Genomic DNA, 22674 nt, shown 5'->3' with positions numbered 1-22674 from the left:
AACCAGCAGTGTTTTTTGGATAATTTGTTTTCATGTTTTTTTTTTTTTCAACATTTAAAAAAATCAGGAGATTTAACATTAAACTCCAGATTTACAATTTTAAGTTGGGAAATATGGACCTGCATTTCCACTTGGCAGTAATTTGTTAGACCTGAGCTGTGACTCTCTTAGACAGTGCATGTGCTTTTAGTTCACTCATTTATGTTTTCTGCCTGGTCTCAAGGCATTTATATTTGTGACCCATGGTCTTGGGTTGAATGGTAGTCTCTTCTGTTGGTTAGCATATTAGAATAGTATTTAACTAGAAAAATAGATAAATTTGGTTGAATTGTTAACTGCTTGTGTTATTTTTTAAGCATATACAGTATTCTTAAAGAGGACAGTTGAATACTAAATGAGCATATTGCTTTAAATTATTCCTAAACCTTGTTTTAGAAGGAAGTATATTCCTTCCTCTACTTTATTTCCCCTTTCCTCATTGGCTTAGAACTGCATTGGTTGTGAGGAATAATAAGGCTGGATAGAGCATTTGAAAACATGAGAATAAGAAAAAATGCTTAATGGTGGATTAGATGACCTTACTAGAAATAGAAGAAATGCAAATGCAAATGAGATAAGTTTTCATGTTTTAAATTAGCAAAGATTGATACTACTCAGTGTTGTTAAGGGAGTGGGGAAATAGTCACTCTCCTGCACTGCCTGAAAAAATGTAAATTAATACAGTCTCATTGAGAGGAGTTTGGAGATATATATCCAAAATCTTTTAAAAGATGCATACATTTTAACCAACCATTCCACTTCTAAAAATGAAATATTTGGTCAGGTTTGCAAAGATAGATGTTGAAAGATGGTTATCACAATATTTCTGTATTAGCAAAAAATTAATTATCCATCAAAAGAGAACTGGTTAAATAAATTACTGTATATACTTAATATGCTAGAGTACCAAATAACCATTTAAACTGTTAATAAAGATTCAGTGTCAAAATTTAACATGAAAATATCATGTAACTTATAGAAGAGAGCCTCATCATCAAAAATGGCAAGTCAAATATTATACTTGATTTTTATGTAATATTTTAATGTTTAAGCAAAATGTTATTCTTTACCTGGTTATTATCAAATGGGTGCTGACTTGCATCAATTTGTCAAGTTCAGGAAGCATTAGCTGTCAGCTAGTGGTGACATGTTTGATATGAGAAATGTATTTTTGTTACGCAAGTAGAATATATTGTCTCCTTTTCTAAGCCAAGACTAATATTTTGTTTCCAAAGGAAAACTCAAACATTTTCCACATTATTCTTTCTGGACAGTTGTAGGTTTTGTTCCAAAAGCAACATGCATAGATTCTTTACTTTTCTTATCAAACTTGAAATAGGCCAGATAGTTTCATGGATCTACTTTGTTTATTTGTTTGTTTAGTTTTTTAAAATTTATTTATTTATTTATTTATTTGGCTGCGTCAGGTCGGGTCTTAGTTGTGGCACATGGGATCTTTGTTGCGGCACACGGGCTTCTCTCTAGTTGTGGTGCGCAGGTTCCAGAGTGTGCGGGTTCTCTAGTTGTAGCATGTGGGCTCCAGAACGCGTGGGCTCAGTAGTTGCGGCGCACGGGCTTAGTTGCCCCGCGGCATGTGGGATCTTAGTTCCCTGACCAAGGATCAAACCTGCGTCCCCTGCATTGGAAGGTGGATTCTTAACCACTGGACCACCAGGGAAGTCCCTGTTTGTTTAATTTTTAAGAAACTTTGCTTAGTGTGAAATTTTCATTTTGGTGCAGTAAATGATAACAAAACTAATATTGTTATACCAGAGAGATCCTAATTCAGGCTTTTCTTGACTCTTAGTAGAGACTGACATTTCCCATAAATATACTATAGTCTAAGTTAATTCCTTTTTACCCCCCTTTTTATACAAAATGCAAATTCAAACATTCTTCATGGATTGAATCATTGATTAAATAAGTACTGTGTTTTTTAAGTTTTTTTTGTATATTTTTAACAGTTCCATAGAACCTTTTCAAGAGGATAAAGGAACTAGAATATTTCATAGATTATAATCTGATATCAATTTTAATATGCATTTAGATATATAAATGTTCATGTATAATGATGTAATTAACTTGATTAAGTACCATCTATGTTATTATTCATATAAATCAGAGAAATAATATTTAAATTTCTACTTTATGTGAAGCTTCCAAATTTAATGTAAATTCCTCATGAGGTTAATGTGAGCCATCACCCCAATTTCTTGTTTCTTATGTTTAAGAACATGTTATTTAAATCTTTGTTTACTCTTCTAACTCATTCTTCATACGTTTTGCATAAGATAATTTATGTTTACCATATCATCTACTTTTTGAAATGTTTTTCCTACAGTTATGCAGAAGGCATGGAGGGAAAGAAATCCTCCAGCTCGAATCAAAGCAGCCTATCAAGCTTTAGAATTAAACAATGAGTAAGTTTGAAATATATGGAAAATAAGTTTGTTTTGAAGGAAACCCAGGCAAGTGATTTTGTTTCCTTTTTTCTGTTCCTAAGACACCTGGAGTCATTAATAGTCCCCTTTCTCTTTTTGCATACTAGAGACAAAATTTGCAGTGTTCATTGACATTTGTGTTTTGCTTCTGAAATTGTAAACTTATCTATGCTTTTGAATAGAAATTATGCTAGAAATACTTTATAAAAGGGAGAATGCTGATCTGATTGGTGATAATACTTGATAATTAAAGAGTACTAAAATACTTAAGCCACCTGTTTTAATTTTGTTTTTCATTTAAGTCATTTATTTAAAGCATTCATTCAGTCCTAAGAACTGTAGTTGCTAGTAGGATTAGAGGCATGGGAAGGGAATTCAACATAAGTAAAACATGGCTCTAATTTAATTTTTTTTAATGTTAGCAGCTTTATTTTTTTATAGCTCCTCTTATCAACTTTATATTTTGAAAAAACAAAATGTAGAATCATAAGTGAGCTTAATATTTAAATGGGACAGATCAATAAGTATTAATCTAATATTAAATAAGTGCCAAGAGTAAAAATATGGTTCCAGTTGGGATTAATCAAGGAATGCCTCCTGAATAATGTGAACTTAGCATTGTCCCTGTACCCCTCCTTACTCCCCTACCACAGATATACTAATCCTTATTAAGAAGACTTACCCAAGGTGGAATAAAACTGGCAGTGTAGGGAACTCAACAAGCAGTGAATGAATTTTATTGAAACTCTGAAAACTAATCAAAGTTTATTGCAACCTGGAGAATGCTTAATCAGTTTTAAAAAGTAGCTGAATTTCTGTAAGAGAGCTTTGTGGTGGTTTAACTTAACACTGACCCCATCCTCCACTCCCTAGCTCAGTGGCAGCCTTGAAGACAACAGTCTGTCTTCTGGGTATAATTCCTACTATCAAAGGAAGCAGAATGGACCTTTTTCTCAAAGAATTATCGTTGTTTATTTTGACCCGTCTGGTTACTCTCTGAAGGACCAGCTCAAAGGGCTTGCCTATATTTTGGTTAATTCGAAACTCTCCCAGCACTGACACAGCTACACTGTGGGGGCATTGTTGAAAATATTTAAAGGCAAATGTATTAGCCAGTGCTGCCAGGATCAAGGGATAACAACTAGGGCAAACAATAGACAAACTAGAAAGCTTGGGAGGAAAGGCTGGGGAATGAGAAATTTTGGGAAATAAACGCTTTTCAAAGCTTCCACATATTCCTGGGAATCTCAAAGGCTCCACACATGCCCAAAGTTGGGCACCTGCTCAGAAAAGATTTGAGAAGACCCTAAGCTCTCATGTGTGTCTGACTTTCAGGTTCTGCACAAACAGAAAGTGAAAGCTAAGGCAGAGTTGTAAACTGCCTGACTGAATGTTGAAGGTATGCCCCAGTACACACACAGAACCCATCTGCAAAGACTTGCTTTTTGTTTTGTTTTTGATTTCAGGTGTTTAGGCAATCTCTATCAAATCACTGACTAACCATTAAGCTAAAGGAGCAGACACTTCACTGGTCACTCATGACAGAATACAAACTTTACAAAATCAGTTCAGAAAAGTCACAACTGTAAGCAACAACAATAATCTCTGGGGAGGAGGGGAAATCTGATTTCTGGAGTTGCTAGATTATAATATTTAAAATTTTCAGTTTTCAACAAAAAAATTATAAGACATGCAAAGAAGCAAAATATGCCCTACACAGAGAATAGAAGAAAATGAATAAAAACTGTCCTTGAGGAAGCCCAGACTTTGGACTTTCTAGATAAAAACTTTAAATCAACTATTTAAAATATGCTCGAAGAGGTAAAGGAAACCATGTATAAAGAACTAAAGGAAACCATGAGAATTATGTCTCACCATTAGAGAATGTCAGTAAAGAGATAGAAATAATAAAAAAGAACTAAATAGAAATTCTAGAGTTGAAAAGTATAACTGAAATTTAAAATTTCCTGTAGACATTCAGCAGCAGATATGAACAGGCAGAAGAAGGAATCAGCAAACTTGATTTAGGTAAAAAAAGAATGAAGGAAAGTGAACAGAGCCTAAGAAACCTGTGGAACACTGTTAAACATACCTGTGCATAATGGAGTCCCAGAAAGAGGAGAGAGAGCAAAAGGGGCAAAAAAACTATTTAAATAAATAATGGCTGAAAAGATCCCAAATTTGATGAAAGATATGGATCTACACATCCAGGAAGCTTAATGTACTCCAAGTATGACATACTCAAAAAGACATCCACAATGAGACACATTATAATCAAGCTTTCGAAAGCCAAAGATAAGGAGAGATGCCTGAAAGCAGCAAGGAGAAGCAACTCATCACATATAAGTGATCCTGAAAAAGATTAAGAGCTGCTTTCTCATCAGAAACCATGTAAGGCAGTGGGATAACATAGTCAAAGTTCAAAAAAACAAAACAAAACAAAACTATCAGCTTAGGAGTCTATGCCCAGCAACCCTATCCTTCAAAATAAATGGAGAAATTAAGACATTTCCAGATAAACAAAAACAGAGTTCAGTGCTAGTAGACTTGTCCTACAAGAAATGCTACAAGGAGTCCTTCAGGCTGAAATAAAAGGATACTAGACAGTCTTGACTCCACACTAAACAATAAAGAATGCCAGTAAAAGTAACTACATAGGCAAATTAAAAAGTCAATATTAATTTTGGGGGGGTTTGCAGTTCTTTTTATTATATGATTTAAAAGACAGCTATGTAAAACAGTCATTATAAATCTATGTTGATGGACATACAGTTTATAAAGTTGCAATTTGTGACCATAACAACATAAGTGATAGGGGGAAGAGCTATATAGGGGCAAAGTTTTGTATACTATTGAAACTAAATTAGTATTAATTCATACTAGATTGTTATCAGTTAAGATGTTAAATGTAATTGTTAACTGTTAACCACTAAGAAATAACAAAAAAAATGTGATAAGTAATAAGGGAATCAAAATGGTATACTAGAAGATATGTATCTAACACAAAAGAAGGCAATAATGTAGGAATTGAGAACAACAAAAAAGGACATATAGAAAACAAATAGGAAAATGGCAGAAGCATTTCCTTCCTTATCACTAAGTACTCAAACAGGTAAATAGATTAAACTCTTCAATTAAAAGGCATTAATTAGCAGAATGAATAGGGAAAAAAAAGTAGTCCAACTATATGCTGTCTACAAGAGATTCTTTAGATACAAAGACACAAAGAAGTACAAAGTAAAAGTGGGTAAAAAAGTATTCCATGCAAATAGTAATCAAAGAGAGCTGGAGTGGCTAAACTGGTATCAGACAAAATAGACTTTAAGACAAAAACTTTTTACAAGACAAAGAATGGCATTATATAATGATAAAATAGGTTCAATTCATCAAGAAGATATAATAATTATAAACTTATATATGTCTAATAACAAAATGTATGAAGCAAAAACTGACAGACTTGAGGGAGAAATAAAGAATTCAACAATAATAGTTGGAGACATCAACACCTTATTTTCAATATTATAAATCATAATTAGGACATAAACAATTGTCAGTAAACTTAAAATGATTGAAATCATATAAACTATCCACCCTCACTACAGTGGAATGAAATTAGAAGTCAATAACAGAAGGAAATCTCAAAATTTCATAATATTGGAATATGTGGAAATTAAACAACTCTTAATCAATGAGCGAAAGAAGAAATCACAAGATAAATTAGAAAAATACTTCGGAATGAGTGAAAATGAAGACATAACATACCAAAAAATTATGAAATACAGCAAAAGCTGTGAGTGATCAGAGGAAAATTTATAGCTGTAAATACCTTCATTAATAAAAAAGAAAGATCTCAAATCAAAAACTTAACTTTATACCTTAAGGAACTAGAAAATGAAGAGCCAACTAAACTCCAAGCAGAAGGGAGGGAGTAATAAAGATTAGAGTGATATAAACAAAACAGAGAATAGAAAAACAATAGAGACAATCAGTGAAACTAAAGGTTGGTTTTTTTTTTTTAAAAAGATCAACAAACTTGACAGACTTTAAGCTAGACTGACCAGTTAAAAAAGAGAGAAACTCAGCTTACTTAAAATCAAGAATGAAACTGGGGACATTACTACTGACCTTAAAGAAATTAAAAATACTGTAAGAGAATACTATGAACAATTGTATGCCAAATTGGCTAACTTGGATGAAATGGACAAATTCCCAGAAATGCACAAACTACCAAAACTGACTCAAGAAGAAATAGAAAATCTGAATAGACCTATAACAAATGGAGAGATTAAGTCAGTAATTTTAAAAATTCCAAAGAAAGAAAGCTCAGGACTAGGTTGCTTCACCACTGAATTCTACCAAACTCTTAAAGAAGAATTAACACCAGTCCTTCTCAAACTCTTCAAAGGAATAGAAGAGGAAGCAATTCTTCCTAATTTATTCTGTGAGGCCAGTATTACTCTCATACCAAAACCAAAGAAAGACATCATAAGAAACTACAGACTAATATTCACTATGAATATAGATGCAGAAATTCTCAACAAAATACTAGCACACCAAATCCAGCAGCAGATTAAAAGGATTATACACCATGACCAAGTGGGATTATCCCAGGAAGGCAAGGGTGGTTTAACATGTGAAAATCGGTCAGTGTAAGACATCACATTAATAGAACAAAGGACAAGACCCACACAATCATCTCTGTTGATGCTGAAAAAGTATTTGACAAAATCCAACACCATTTTATTATAAAAACAAATAAGGAATGTAAGAAAACTTCCTCAAACTGATAAAGGACATCTATGAAAAACCTACAGCTAACTATGTACTTAAGACTGAAAGTCTGAAAGCTTGCTAAGATCAAGAATAAGGCAAGAAAGTCTGCTCCTGCCACTTCTATTTATTTTTTTAAAGTAATTATTTATTTTTGGCTGCATTGGGTCTTTGTTACTGTGTGCGGGCTTTCTCTAGTTATGGTGAGCAGGGGCAACTCTTCGTTGCAGTGCATGGGCTTCTCATTGCGGTGGCTTCTCTTGTTGCAGAGCACAGGCTCTAGGCATGCGGGCTTCAGTAGTTGTGGCTTGCGGGTTCTAGAGCACAGACTCAGTAGTTGTGGGGGCACGGGCTTAGTTGCTCTGCGGCATGTGGGATCTTCCCAGACCAGGGCTCGAACCCATGTCCCCTGCCTTGGCAGGCGGATTCTTAACCACTGCACTACCAGGGAATCCCACCACCTCTATTTAACATTGTACTGGAAGTGTTAGCCAATGCACTTAGGCAAGAAGAGGGGGAAAATGGCTTTTGTATGGGAGAGGAAGAAATAAAACTCTCTCTTCACAGATGACATGATCTTATATATAGAAAACCTTAAAGAATCCACAAAAAAACTATTGGAGCTAATAAAAGAGTTCAGTAAAGTTGCAGGAGACAAGATCAACCTAAAATCAGCTGTTTTTTTATACAGTAGCAATGAACAATCTGAAAAGGAAATTAAGAAAACAGTTCCATTTACAATAGCATCAAAAATGTTAAAACACTTAAGAATAAATTTAACCAAGGAGGTGCAAGACTTGTACACTGAAAACTACAAAGTATTATCAAAAGAAGTTAAAGAAGACCTAAATAAATGGAAAGACATCTTGTGTTCATGGATTGGAAGACTTATTATTGTTAAGATATCAGTACTTCTCAAGTTGATCTACAAATTCAGTGCAGTCTCCATCAAAATTTCAATTGCCCGTTTTGCAGAAATGGACAAACTGATCCTAAAATATGGAATTACAGGAGACCTCAAGTAGCCAAAACAATCTTGAAAAAGAATAAAGTAGGAGGACTCACTTCCTGATTTCAAAACTTACTATGAACCTACAGTAATTAAATAGTAAGAATAGCCATCTCGATTAATGGAATCAAATTTAGAGTCCAGAAATAAACCCATACATCTATGGTCAATTGATTTTTGACAAGGGTGCCAAGACCATTCAGTGGGGGAAAGAATAGTCTTTTCAACAAATGGTAACAGCTAGATAACCACATACAAAAGTATGAAGTTAGACCCTTAACACACACCATACACAATTAATTAAAAATTAAAGACCTAAATTTAAGAGCTAAAACTATAAAACTCTTAGAAGAAAACATAGGAGCAAATTTTCATGACTGTCAATTTGGCAGTGGTTTCTTAGATATGACACCAAAAGCACAAGCAAAAAAGGAAAATTAGATAAATTAGACTTCATCAAAATTAAAAGCTTTTGTGCATCAAAGGATACTGTCAAGAAAGTGAAAACGCAACCCACAGGATGAGAGAAAATATTTGCAAGTCATATTTGATAAGGGGCTAGTTATCCAGAATATATAAAGAACTCTTACAACTCAATGACAGAAAGACAACCAATTAAAAATGGGCAAAGGACTTGGAATGTCTATTTCTTCAAGGAAGACATACAAATGACCAAAAAGTACATAAAAAGATGCTCAGTGTCATTCATCATAAGGGAAATGAAAATGAAAAACACAATGAGATACCCCTTCACAAGAGGCGTTTAACAGCAATAACAGAACAAAACAAAAACAAAAAATAGAAAGTGTTTATGAATAACCAAAATTTATTACCAAGTTTAAGCTCGTACTGCTCGCCACACGACAGGCCAATAATCAAGAGATGAGTTGTTGGGCAAGGAATAATGACTTTATTTGGAAAGGCAGCAAACCGAGAAGATGGTGGGCTCATGCCCCAAAGAACCATCTTGCCTGAGTTGGAATTCAGTCTTCTTTTATACTAAAAGGAGAGGGAGTAAAATCAAACATTTTCTGGTTCCCATCAGCCTCCAGAGGGGATGTGTTAATTTCTTCCTCCCTGCAGTCATTCACAGGTGGGCCTGGTCAAGATGTTTCCTGTGAGCTAAACAGAAGTATTTTAGCATAATGCTCATTACCTGGGAGGCAGGGTTCTGAGAGATGGGTCATTATATATAACTTAAGCTTATAGGCAACATCACTATAGTGATTAATTTGTAATAAAATACAAATGTTCTTCCCTATTACAGAAAGTATAGGGAAAGATACGGAAATGTGATGTAAAGGGACATACCCCCAAAAAATACTTGTTTTCCCATTTTACTTAAAATTGCCTTGCTTGCTTTCTTTATAGCTGTGCTACTGCATATGTTCTACTGGCTGAGGAAGAAGCAACAACTATTGTAGATGCTGAAAGGTTATTTAAACAGGCACTCAAGGCAGGAGAAACAATTTACAGGCGGTCACAACAGTGCCAGCACCAAAGTCCTCAGCATGAAGCTCAACTGAGTAAGCAAATTTGAACTAATTTTCCCCTGTCTTTTAGTTCCTGCAACTGCCTGTTTTATGTGTAAAACACAAAACAAAAATTTTAAAAAACTTAATACTTAAAAGTTAGCTACTTTTCATAAGAGATAACACATTTATTCAAATCAGCAAGACAAAAATGTTTATTAGCTAGAGAATGCTTGTGGAAGGGAACAGATCTGCTCTGGTTATTGAGAGATGTGCTGCTCTGAAACTTAACAGTAATTTATTTCATGCGAGAATTGGGCTGGTCATTGGAGAAACACAACTCAAAAATATTCAAGATTCAAGAGAACCTTCTAGTGATGATAAGCAGCTATTACCTTTATTCTCACCCTTACCCAAGCAATAGTAGAGGTATATCATTTGGTTTGCTCTTCAGACAGTATATATCTCCATACAGTGCCAGGGAGTGGCCCTTCAGCACAAAACCAGCCTTACACTTGATATTGACTATGTCTTTGATGGTTTTTTCTCTATGACGTGTTTGAGACCATATGGGTCATAGCAACTGAGGTTCTTTCTTTCCACTCTCAGGCATACTCTCCCAGTTGTGATCAAGACACTTTTACCAAAGATGTTAGAAACTGTAATGCTGCTGCTTCCTGCTATTTTGTGTGGCCAGAGGGCTTTAGTTTCATGATTTTGGCAGATAGTGGGCAATAAATTGAAATATGTTTATATACTGCATTATCTGCTGGGAGTTAAGTTCTAAATCTTTTGTTTGTGTAAATTAAAATTAGGATAATGTTTTCTCTCTAAACTAAATATTGATGTATATAGTATGTTTCATTAATGCATGTTGTTATAACACACAACTGTGGGAATATGTAATTTTGCAGTCTGGAACTAATGAAACTACATCTGTAAAAATGTCATGCCATTTGTCCTTATATAATCTCAGATATAGTTATGAGATAGTTCCAGAAATATTTGTTAGCCCTTTCTAGAAGTAGTTTTGTAGTTTGTTAGTTACTTGCTGTTGACCAAAAATTTACGCTAGCATGGAAATTTTATTTTGAATATCTTTTGTTTGTCAGCTAAGATAATAGAGAATATTAAAATAGTAGATTGTTCATGCAGAAACTTAATAATGTTATTTCTTCCTATTAATGTATGTCTTTTATTTTAATAGTAAAATCTACTTGCCAAGTATACACAAATTACTTTATATATACTGTACTCAGATTACTTAATGTTAAAGGCAAAAGTAATTCTATATATATATATTTTTAAGCTTTTAATATTAAAAACTTCAAACATCTATAAAAATAGAGCAGTATAATGAACCTTCATTCATTGTTCATCACCCAAATTCAACAATTATTAATATTCTTCCATTCTGACACAATTTAATTTTAATTGAACCTCCCAAAGTAAGCAAATAAAATTAACGGATAATATGTTAATGAAGTAACAGGTCATAATATAAAAGTGATAGCTTGGTGTCATTTGTTGTTTTTCTAAATAGGGAGAGATACCAATGTACTAGTGTATATTAAAAGAAGACTGGCAATGTGTGCAAGAAAATTAGGAAGAATAAGAGAAGCAGTAAAAATAATGAGAGATGTAAGTAAATTTGATGACTCAACCTTTATCTTTATTCCTTCAAAAACAAAATGTGTTTTAAGTTGCCAGTTAAGTTAATGCAGAATCACTATGTGTTTTCCTTTTTTTTTTTTTTTTTAACATTGATTGATTGATTGATTGATTGGCCGTGCTGCCCAGCTTGCGGGATCTTAGTTCCCTGACCAGGGATCGAACCCCGGGCCCCAGCAGAGAAAGTGCCGAATCCTAACCACTGGACCGCCAGGAAATTGCCCAGAATCACTGTTTTTTTAAATTGATAGTTTTATAACAAGATATTTATTTAATATACATAGATTTCTTAGAGGTTGAGTCTCCACAGTTTTTTGTTTTTTTTTTTTAATTTTTTTTTTTTTTTTATTATGTTTATTTTTTTGAATGTGTTGGGTCTTCGTTTCTGTGTGAGGGCTTTCTCCAGTTGCGGCGAGTGGGGGCCACTCTTCATCGCGGTGTGCGGGCCTGTCACTATCGCGGCCTCTCTTGTTGCGGAGCAGAGGCTCCGGACGCTCAGGCTCAGTAGTTGTGGCTCACAGGCCCAGTTGCTCCGCGGCATGTGGGATCTTCCCAGACCAGGGCTCGAACCCGTGTCCCCTGCATTGGCAGGCAGATTCTCAACCACTGCGCCACCAGGGAAGCCCTCCACAGTTTTAAGAAACAAAAGAATGTCTACCTCAGTGAATCTGATTCAGCTCTATTGAGTTCCTTTTGTATAATTTTAATCTTTTTTCTTTTTAATATACAGTTGATGAAAGAATTTCCTCCTCTTACCATGTTGAACATCCATGAAAATCTCCTAGAATCACTTTTAGAATTACAGGCCTATGCAGATGTCCAAGCAGTTCTAGCAAAATATGATGGTGAGTGATAATTCTCTTAGTTGATAGCATGGTTAAAGTATTTTTTTTCTATTAAGTAATCATAAATGTGATCCTACTCTGGTATTTCTGTGATTTTCTCTTTGCATTCTTACCAGTCAGTATCTAGTATCTGTGGATACAAGTTGCTATTAAGTATCTTCTTTTTCAGTGCTTTTGGTAGCAAAAGTCTGCAAGGAGGAACTTTCCTTCTCTCAAGATGTATTCATTTGTTTATTGAGCGCCTAATGTGAGTGAGGCGCTTGGAATACAGTGGTGAATAAGAAGACATGGACTTAGCCCTCGTAGAATTTACCATTTAGTGGAACATACAGACAAATGAATAGTAGTTATATTGAGGCATAGCGTGTTAGGTGAGGTAATAGAAAAGTATGGAGTGCTATGCACTTCATTTGTTTTGGAGAGACAGGGAAGGCTAACAGAAGTTGCTTAGAGTATATATAAGAGTAACTCAGAATAACATTTTACAATGCTTTTTAGTTACAAAGTGTAATTTATTATCTCATCTGATCCTTATAACAATCTTGTGAGGTGGTAGGACAAGTACAATATTTTTACTGTTTCCGGTTAGTAAATAAGAAAACTGGAGTAGAAGAAGGTTAAGTGATTGGGTAAGGTCTTCTAGCCAGTAAGGGGCAAGCTTGAACTTAAATTTAGGTATTCCATTTGTTAATGTTTACTAGTCTCCCAACAGTAAGTAAGAAGTCAGTATATGTTGGCTATTTTTTTTTTTTTATAAATTTATTTATTTATTTTTGGCTGTGTTGGGTCTTCGTTTCCGCGCGAGGGCTGTCCCCAGTTGCGGCAAGTGGGGGCCACTCTTCATCGCGGTGCGCGGGCCTCTCACTATCACGGCCTCTCTTGTTGTGGAGCACAGGCTCCAGACGCACAGGCTCAGCAGTTGTGGCTCACGGGCCCAGTTGCTCCGCGGCACGTGGGATCTTCCCAGACCAGGGCTCGAACCCGTGTCCCCTACATTGGCAGGCAGATTCTCAACCACTGCGCCACCAGGGAAGCCCTATGTTGGCTATTTTTATTATTATACGATAACAGTGCCAGTTTACCACAAATGGAGTTGGGAGAATTTTTGAGAAGCATAGCCTTTCTCCTCATTCTGAGTGAGGCATCAGCTTTTAACCCCAAGCTGAAAACATCCTAACTAGCATAATATTTCTGGTCATATCTTTCACTGTATTAGAACACATATAAGTCACTTATTCACACTCTCCTTTGTAAGCTCCTACCCATTAGCTTGGGAATCTCCATGACTTGGAAAGTTTGAAATGTGTTACAATTGGAAAGAGAAGTTTATTTCTTTTAAACATCTGGAATTCTTAGGAAGTGCTTTAGAGTAGTATAGGCTCATGGAGAAATTTGTGAGAAATTCTTTCCATATGTTACTTATCAGATGCATGGCCTGCTTATGATACTTATGATGAACAAGCTTAGGGACTGAATATGAAAAATCAGATAGGACCTATTCATTAAAAATAAAATAAAACTAGCAACTTGGATATGCTTCTGTGTTTTCAGTTATTTTTATGAGTCCCCAGCTTTTACCCTTCTAGAATCCTGAAAAAGTTAAAAGCAAGTTTACTTCTTTAGTTCTCCATTTGCTGGTATAACTCTGGAATCTGGAAAGAGAGTTCTGTAGTCTTACTCTCCCAATAACATTATTTTGGTCATTCTTTAAGAAAGAACTTATATAATTAATTTCATTGTAATTCTCAATTTCTTTTTATTTTATAAAAAATCATCATTTAAGAAAATGTAGAAAGTGCAAAAACATCGGAAGAAGAAAAAAATGAAAACCACCCATAATTATATCACCTGGATTTAACTACTATTAATTTTTAAAAACATTTATTTATTTATTTAGGCTGCGCCGGGTCTTAGTCGCGGCATGTGGGATCTTCGTTGTGTCACGCAGGATCTTTAGTTGTGGCATGTGGGCTTCTTAGTTGCGGCATGCGCACTCTTAGTTGTGGCAAGCATGTGGGATCTAGTTCCCCAACCAGGGATTGAACCCGGGCCCCCTGCATTGGGAGTGTGGAGTCTTACCCACTGGGCCACCAGGGAAGTCCCATTAATTATTTTTTTTTTAATCTTAGTTTTTCTCTGTGAATAGGTGGAGTTTTTACATAGTTCTATCTATGCAATGGCTTTTTCCTTGGATAGTATTATTATAAGCAGCTTCTTATAAGCATTTGTTGAGTACTTTTTACCATTGTATGAGGGCTTTCACAGACATGGTTTAATTTAATCTGTGCTAGAAAAGTACCATTTCTCTATTTTGGGAAAACTGAGGTTAAAGAAGTTGCTGCTAGTTCAAGGATGCATAGCTGGTAAATAGTAGAATCAAGATTCAAACTCAGGTTTTCCAATTATATGTCCATGTGCTTTTACTACTATATTATATCCATTAAATTTGAACTATGAATTATTCTTATTAGAAATTGTCTTAAGATATTTTTGTGATTCTTACCTAAATTAAAAATTATTATTATAGATATAAGCCTTCCAAAGTCAGCAGCCATCTGTTATACAGCAGCACTATTGAAGACAAGGACTGTTTCAGATAAGTAAGTAGTTATGAAAACTATAAGTTTAGAAAGACTGCTAAACTCAGTATTGTTTTTCATCCACTGACTTTAAACAATGCTTTTGTTTTTCCCTACTTCCTGCTGAATAACCCTTGATCTTATGGGGCTTAGAAGCTTCTTACTATGTGTTGTGGAAAGAGCAAGGTTTTTAGAGCTAAGTAAACTTGGGTTCAAATTCAAAGTCTACAGCATACCAGCTGTGGAACTTTGGTCAAGTTAATCAGTTTGAGTTTCTTCGTTATCTGTAAAATGAGAATAATAATACTGTAGGGTGGTTGTGTGAGGATTGTATGTGTTAAATGACCAAAGCAATGCTAGATAGAAAGTACATCCAGTACATAGTAGCTCTGATGGTAATGGTAAGGTGTGTGGTAGGGAAATAGGTTTCATGTTATCTGTTTTGAGATTATAATTCTGAGTTATTCTGATTTCCTTGTATTTTTGGCTGTCCTTAATGAATTTCTCTTTATTCCACAGGTAAGTTATTCAGAAACCAACCAAATGGCAACTGCTTTCTTTCACCTTAGATTACTGTGGCTTGATATGAATTAGAATGGATTGTTCACAGTCTGTGAACAGTGAAAATTTGATAAGAATGTACTTCTATTTCATGAGATTCTCTAGATGTCCCTGTGTAGCATTTCTTATTTTATTACTTTGCCCAAAGTGTGCCTTTAATGGACTTCTGAAGGCTTTCTTCACCTTAACTTGAAGATTTCCATTTCTTATGCTGCCTTCCTTTATATGTTGAACCAAAGGCTTTACTTTTATGTTTAGTAGCTATTTGGCTTTGACTTTGGCCATCACCAGAAACCTCTGATTTAGGGGGCTAGATTACGATCTCAATTAATTAATTGATTAAAATATTTATTTAAATATTTATTTCTTCATTTTGTGGTTTTCTTATAGATTCTCTCCAGAAACAGCCTCCAGAAGAGGGTTAAGCACAGCAGAAATTAATGCTGTGGAAGCAATTCATAGAGCTGTGGAATTTAATCCTCATGTTCCAAAAGTAAGAAACTTTATGATAGAAATACTATTTTTATTTAAGTTAATCAAATTGACAACAGTGTGTAGACCAAAGTTTGGGTCTCCGTAATTTGAGGCAGAATTGTTTTAGTCTGCTATATTTTGATGCTTAGTGTTTGCCCTAAAGGGGATGTTAAAAAGAATTTAGAAAGGTGGATAGGAGCAGTATTTCAGTATAGGCTTTATAATTGCTGTCAAAATAAAATTTGATGTACAATATGTTCACTTAGCTGTTCCTTTTACTATAGTTATAGAGAAGAAATAAAATGGCTTGGTCCTAATAAAAGATCATTCATATTTCAGACCATTAAATCAAATTTCCTGTTACTATAAAAGGTTTTTACACTAGACAGATGCTTTTGAACGAGGGCTGGGTAGACAAAGACTGAAGACAAATAGATTAAAATAATCAGTGTTAGGAAACAGATGTGAAAGTTCCCAGAAAAACTGCTGAGTTGATGTTTATTTAGTCCCAGATGAACTGTACTCATCTCATTTGTCTTAATGTTGTACACCTTGCAGACATACAGATCATTGGTTAATCTTTGTGTGTTACAACCCAAGGTGAAATTTTGGGTTTTAAAAACAATGCTCCAAGTTAGGGAGTATAGAATATTCAAGAATATGCCTTTATTTAAAAGAGTAATTGTAACTGTTGATTCCAGTATAATATGTTAGTGGAATTTGGAAACTAGTAAACATTAAAGGATTAACCTCTAAAAAATAATCTCGAAGAAATTCAAGTTGTAAGTCTGTTAGAGTAAGTAAAGACAGAGTCAAGAATATTACTGAAATCTAAGGATGAGAGTCAACAAATATTTATGCCATTCTCTCATTAAGTGAAACTGGTCCCATAAATTTCAATAAAAATTTTAGTGTGAATTGTAATACATATACAGCAAAGTGTAAAAAACAGAAATGTGTATCTTAATGATTTATTATAAAGCAAATGAGTGGAAACTACCACTGAGGTCAAGAAACAACGTTGTCAGCCCCCAGAAACCCACCTGCCCTTTCCCAATTACAACTTCTTCCCTCCTACCTAAACGTAACCACCATTCTGACATTAATTATGTTAATTAATTGTTTTTCCTTCTTTTCTTATATTTTTAGTCTATACTTTCCCTTTATTGCTGGCTTTATAAAACAAGTTAAGGAATTGTCCCTCTTTTATCATTCTCTGGAATAATTTGTGTAAAAATTAGAATTATTTCTGCCTTCAATGATTGGAAGAATTTGCTGATAAAGCCGTCTGATTTTGGATTTTTCTTTGTGAGAAGAATTTTCATTACAAATTTCATATCTTTAATAGTTTAATTACAAATTCAATTTCTTTAACCATTCCATAACTATTCACATTTCTTGTTTCTTCTTGTGTTAGTTTTTGGTAAGTTGTATTTTTCTAGGAATTTATTATGTCAAAATTTTCAAATTTATTGGCATAAAGATTTCATAAAATCCTTTTTTTTTTTTTTTTTTTTTTTTTTTTTTTTTTTTTGTTCATCAAGTATTTATTGAGTGCTTAACAGTGCTAGGGCTGTGCTGGGTACCATTCCTGAAAGCTAACTGTAGACCAGAGACCATGTGAAGGGGGTGGTATATATTTTATCCCTTTCAATCCTCAGAACAATCCTATGAGAGAATTTCTGTTGTTTTTTTTTTTTTTTTTTTTTTTTTTTAAATTTTCCTATATTGTTTTTTTTTTTTTTCCACACACACACACTGTATTTTATTTTTACAAGAGATAAATAGACTGACACCAAGCATTGTACATGGATGACCACAACAAAAGCAACAATGATTGCAATTACCAAACATGAAACACAGTTATACTATGTCATAATATTGACATTCAGTCCAGTAATCCTCCACTGTAACAGCTCCTTTACTTTGCAGTGAAAATTGATTTGTATATTCTTTTCCTCTGAGTCCTTGTGGGATTTTTTTTTTTTTAATTCAGACAGAAAGTCACAAAAATTATACTCATCCTCATCAGTTCACTCAGTCCCATGTAATTAATTTCTTTTTTTTTTTCATCTTGATCTTTTGTTAGCACTTTTATGAGTTCATCAGTTTTTCATTAGAGTTCTGAAAATGCTTATTCATTCAGTTCAGCAGTACAGTCAGTTACCAGAAACCTGTACTTGTCAGAGTCTTTTCCATGAATTTCTTGAAGATGAAACCCTTTTATAGGAACATATTTGCAAAATCATCAGAGTACACCCAGAACTGTCTGTAAATGACAAAAGACTTAAAAATGACCATGGTTAAAGATTTGATGAAAGTTCATAATAATGCAGTTGACAAGAAAATTAGTTATTTCTGAGATATACATTTTAAAGTAATAACTAGGATTATTACTTATAACATTATACCAGAACATATAAGATTTTTAGACATTTCCTGTAATGTCTGAAACATTTATATTAACATATTTCCATACATATTTCCATACAAATACAAATATAAGATTTTTAGAAATTTCATGTAATGTCTGAAACATTTATATTAACATATTTCCATACATATTTCCATACAAATACAAATATAAGATTTTTAGAAATTTCATGTAATGTCTGAAACATTTATATTAACATATTTCCATACATATTTCCATACAAATACAAATATAAGATTTTTAGAAATTTCATGTAATGTCTGAAACATTTATATTAACATATTTCCATACATATTTCCATACAAATACAAATATAAGATTTTTAGAAATTTCATGTAATGTCTGAAACATTTATATTAACATATTTCCATACATATTTCCATACAAATACAAATATAAGATTTTTAGAAATTTCATGTAATGTCTGAAACATTTATATTAACATATTTCCATACAAATAACCCAATGAAAGTTTAGTATTAGTTGTTTTGTTTGTTTTTTTATACTGCAGGTTCTTATTAGGCATCAGTTTTATACACATCAGTGTATACATGTCAATCCCAATCGCCCAATTCAGCACACCACCATCCCCACCTCATCGCAGTTTTCCCCCCTTGGTGTCCACATGTCCATTCTCTACATCTGTGTCTCAACTTCTGCCCTGCAATCTGGCTCATCTGTACCATTTTTCTAGGTTCCACATACATGCATTAATATACGATATTTGTTTTTCTCTTTCTGACTTACTTCACTCCATAAAATCCTTTTATTAGCTTGTTAATATGTGCAGAATCAGTTGTAACATCCATTTTTTAATTCATAACACTGGCTACCTTTTTTTTTTGCCCCTCTATTGGATTCCTCAGGGATTTATCAATTTTATTAGTCTTTGTGAAGAACCAACCTCTGGCTTTGTTGATCTTCTTTGCAATTTGTTTTCTGGTTCATTCATTTCTGCTCTTTACGGCCTTCTTTCAACTTTCTTTGGCCCCATTTTATTTTTTTTATTTCTTGTATCTTCTTTTTTTTTTAATTAATTATTTTTGGCTGCGTTGGGTCTTTGTTGCGGTGTGTGGGCTTCTCATTGCAGTGGCTTCTCTTGTTGCAGAGCACGGGCTCTGGGTGCGCAGGCCTCAGTAGTTGTGGCACGTGGGCTCAGTAGTTGTGGCTCGCAGGCTCTAGAGCACAGGCTCAGTAGTTGTGGCACATGGGCTTAGTTGCTCCGTGGCATGTGGGATCTTCCCGGACCAGGGCATGAACCTGTGTCCCCTGCTTTGGCAGGCAGATTCTTAACCACTGAACCACCAGGGAAGTCCCTCTTGTATCTTCTTATAAAGGTATTTAACTCATTAATTTTTAGTCTTTCTTTTTCTAATTTCTTTTTCATATCCACTTAAGTCTATAAACCTCTCTCTAAGTACAATTTTAACTGCATACTATAGCGTTATTTTTTTTATAATTTAGTTCAAAAATATTTTCTAATTTCCACTATGGCTTCCTCTTTGATTTAGAGGTATATTTATTCCATTTAGACGTGTATTTCTTAATTTTAAAACATATGAAAATTGTCTTTTTATCAATGATTTCTGACATAATTGCATTGTGGCCAGAGAACATACTTTGTGTGATTTCACCCCTTTGAAACATTTTTTAATTCTTGAATTTCTATTTATTTTTCACATCTCTCATATTATTTATAGGTTTGAATTCTCTGCCAAAAGTTTAAATATAATCTATTATCTCTTTGAAAATAAAGTAGCTATCTTAAAGTCTTTCTCTGATAATCCCAATATCTAGAACGTCTCTGTATCTGTTTTTAATATCTGTTTTTTTCTGCTGCATCATGTTCATATTGTCTTTTCTCTTATGCCTGATTTTCTTTCACTATGTGCCAGATATTTTATTTGAAAAATTGTAGAAATAGCTTAAAATCTCAGATAATATTATATTCCTTCATAGAGGATTTTCCTTGCCCTTAGATGCTTGGAAGAAGCATTTGTAGGGCAGGATCACCTTAATTCAGTTTCAGGGATTGAAACTTTCTGATATACCTGGATGACTTGAAACTGGACTGCAGTCCATGAAAGTTTCAGTTTATTTCTGGTTCATGCTTATTCCTAAGATGCAGCCTTTCAGAGTCCCAGTCCAATCCTGAGGGTTTTGCTAGGCTCTCACTCTTGACAGGTCTTGGACTTCAACTTTTGTTCCTGTAGCCTTATGAAACTGGCAGAAATACTGAACAGCCTCCTAGCTGTCTTTTCCAGAATTGTCAAATGTCCCTATAGTGAAAGAAGCCCCAGGTGTGGCTTACTTCTCTGCTTTCTGCTGTCTTTGGACTGTGGCCTGGTAATTCTCTACCCTTTGTTAATTCTCTGATGTATTTGATTCAATTTTTAAAAATTGACGGCTTTTCTAGCTGTCTGGGAGCGTTCATCTGAGTTACCCAGTCTTCCATTACTGGAAGCAGAGGTCTAAAAATACTTGTATATGAAATGCTCTGCTCTCTCATGCTGCAGAGTGGTTAAGAGAACGGATTCAGCAACTAAACTGCCTACATTTGAATTCTGGCTCCACTACTTCCTAGCTGTATTACCTTGGACAAGTTACTTAACTTCTCTAGACTTGAGTTTCCTCATGTGTAAACTGGGGATAATATTCCCTACCTTTTAGAGTTGTTATTAAGATTAAATGAGTGCATATCTTTAAAGTGCTTAGAAGAGTGCCTAACACGTAATAAGCTTTACAGAAGTGGTTGTTATTGTTATTACCCAGGATGGGGTGGAAATCTGTTCCTTGTGTGAGAAGATAAGCAGCAGTTATTAATCAGAACTATTCAAATTAAATACACCATTGATATCTAAAAATTTTATTTAATTCCCACTCAAAATAACAAAATAGGGATTGTCTCTTCCCTGTGGTGGTTCTTTTCTGCTTTAAAAACCCTCTTACGTAAAATGTATTCTCAGCAGTTACAATTCTTTTTTTTTTTAACATCTTTATTGGAGTATAATTGCTTTACAATGGTGTGTTAGTTTCTGCTGTATAACAAAGTGAATCAGCTATACATATACATATATCCCCATATCCCCTCCCTCTTGCATCTCCCTCCCACCCTCCCTATCCCACCCCTCTAGGGGGACACAAAGCACCGAGCTGATCTCCCTGTGCTATGCAATTGCTTCCCACTACCTAGCTATTTTACATTTGGTAGTGTATATATGTCCATGCCACTCTCTCACTTTGTCCCAGCTTACCCTTCCCCCTCCCCGTGTCCTCAAGTCCATTCTCTACGTCTGCATCTTTATTCCTGTTCTGCCCCTAGGTTCTTCAGAACCATTTTTTTTCTTTTAGATTCCATATATATGTGTTAGCATATGGTATTTGTTTTTCTCTTTCTGACTTACTTCACTCTGTATGACAGTCTCTAGGCCTGTCCACCTCACTACAAATAACTCAATTTCATTCCTTTTTATGGCTGAGTAATAGTCCATTGTATATATGTGCCACATCTTCTCTATCCATTCATCTGTCGATGGACACTTAGGTTGCTTCCATGTCCTGGCTATTGTAAATAGAGTTGCAATGAACATTGTGGTACATGACTTTTTTTGAATTATGGTTTTCGCAGGGTATATGCCCAGTAGTGGGATTGCTGGGTCGTATGGTAGTTCTATTTTTAGTTTTTTAAGGAACCTCCATACTGTTCTCCATAGTGGCTGTATCAATTACATTCCCACCAGCATTGCAAGAGGGTTCCCTTTTCTCCACACCCTTTCCAGCACTTATTGTTCATAGATTTCTTGATGATGGCCATTCTGACTGGTGTGAGGTGATACTTCATTGTAGTTTTGATTTACACTTCTCTAATGTTAGTGATGTTGAGCATCCTTTAATGTATTTGTTGGCAATCTGTGTATCTTCTTTGGAGAAATGTCTGTTTAGGTCTTCAGCCCATTTTTGGATAGGGTTATTTGTTTTTTTTGATATTGAGCTGCATGAGCTGCTTGTGTATTTTGGAGATTAGTCCTTTGTCAGTTTCAGCAGTAACAATTCTGATGGTGTGCACTGTGCATTGGTTTTCAAAAGTACTGCCAGAGCCACATGGGTGAGGGGAGGGTAGCGGAAATCCCAGGCATTGCCCAAATTATAAAAATAAATTGTTGGATATGTAATATATATTAACCTTCATATTGAATCTGTCTAAATAATCTGTGATGCTTTTAGTGATATTTGTTTTGAGTTTAAAAACCTACACACACATATAGTGAAATACTCCAAAATACTTCTGAGAGAAATTAAAGAAGACCTAAATAAATGGAGATATATACCATGTTTGTGGATTAGAAGACTAATTATTGTTAAGATCACAGTTCTCCCCA

At 34.5% G+C, this 22674-nt stretch overlaps 1 protein-coding gene across 10 annotated transcripts in view; it reads left to right on the top strand.

The window, feature by feature from the left end:
• Positions 1 to 22674, top strand: part of ST7L (suppression of tumorigenicity 7 like) — a 151711-nt gene that overhangs the window by 18087 nt on the left and 110950 nt on the right. For all 10 annotated transcript variants that reach the window (XM_007169393.2, XM_007169389.3, XM_007169396.3 and 7 more), the window contains exons 6-11: positions 2381 to 2459; positions 9631 to 9785; positions 11275 to 11372; positions 12133 to 12247; positions 14775 to 14847; positions 15778 to 15880. In XM_007169393.2, the coding sequence (XP_007169455.2) occupies positions 2381 to 2459; positions 9631 to 9785; positions 11275 to 11372; positions 12133 to 12247; positions 14775 to 14847; positions 15778 to 15880 (623 nt within the window). The remainder of the gene's footprint in view (positions 1 to 2380; positions 2460 to 9630; positions 9786 to 11274; positions 11373 to 12132; positions 12248 to 14774; positions 14848 to 15777; positions 15881 to 22674) is intronic.

This window comes from Balaenoptera acutorostrata, chromosome 1 (genome assembly GCF_949987535.1).
Source record: "Balaenoptera acutorostrata chromosome 1, mBalAcu1.1, whole genome shotgun sequence".
NCBI classification, from domain to species: Eukaryota; Metazoa; Chordata; class Mammalia; order Artiodactyla; family Balaenopteridae; genus Balaenoptera; species Balaenoptera acutorostrata.
Note: the sequence above shows the minus strand (reverse complement) of the source record. Positions and strands in the feature narration are given on the sequence as shown.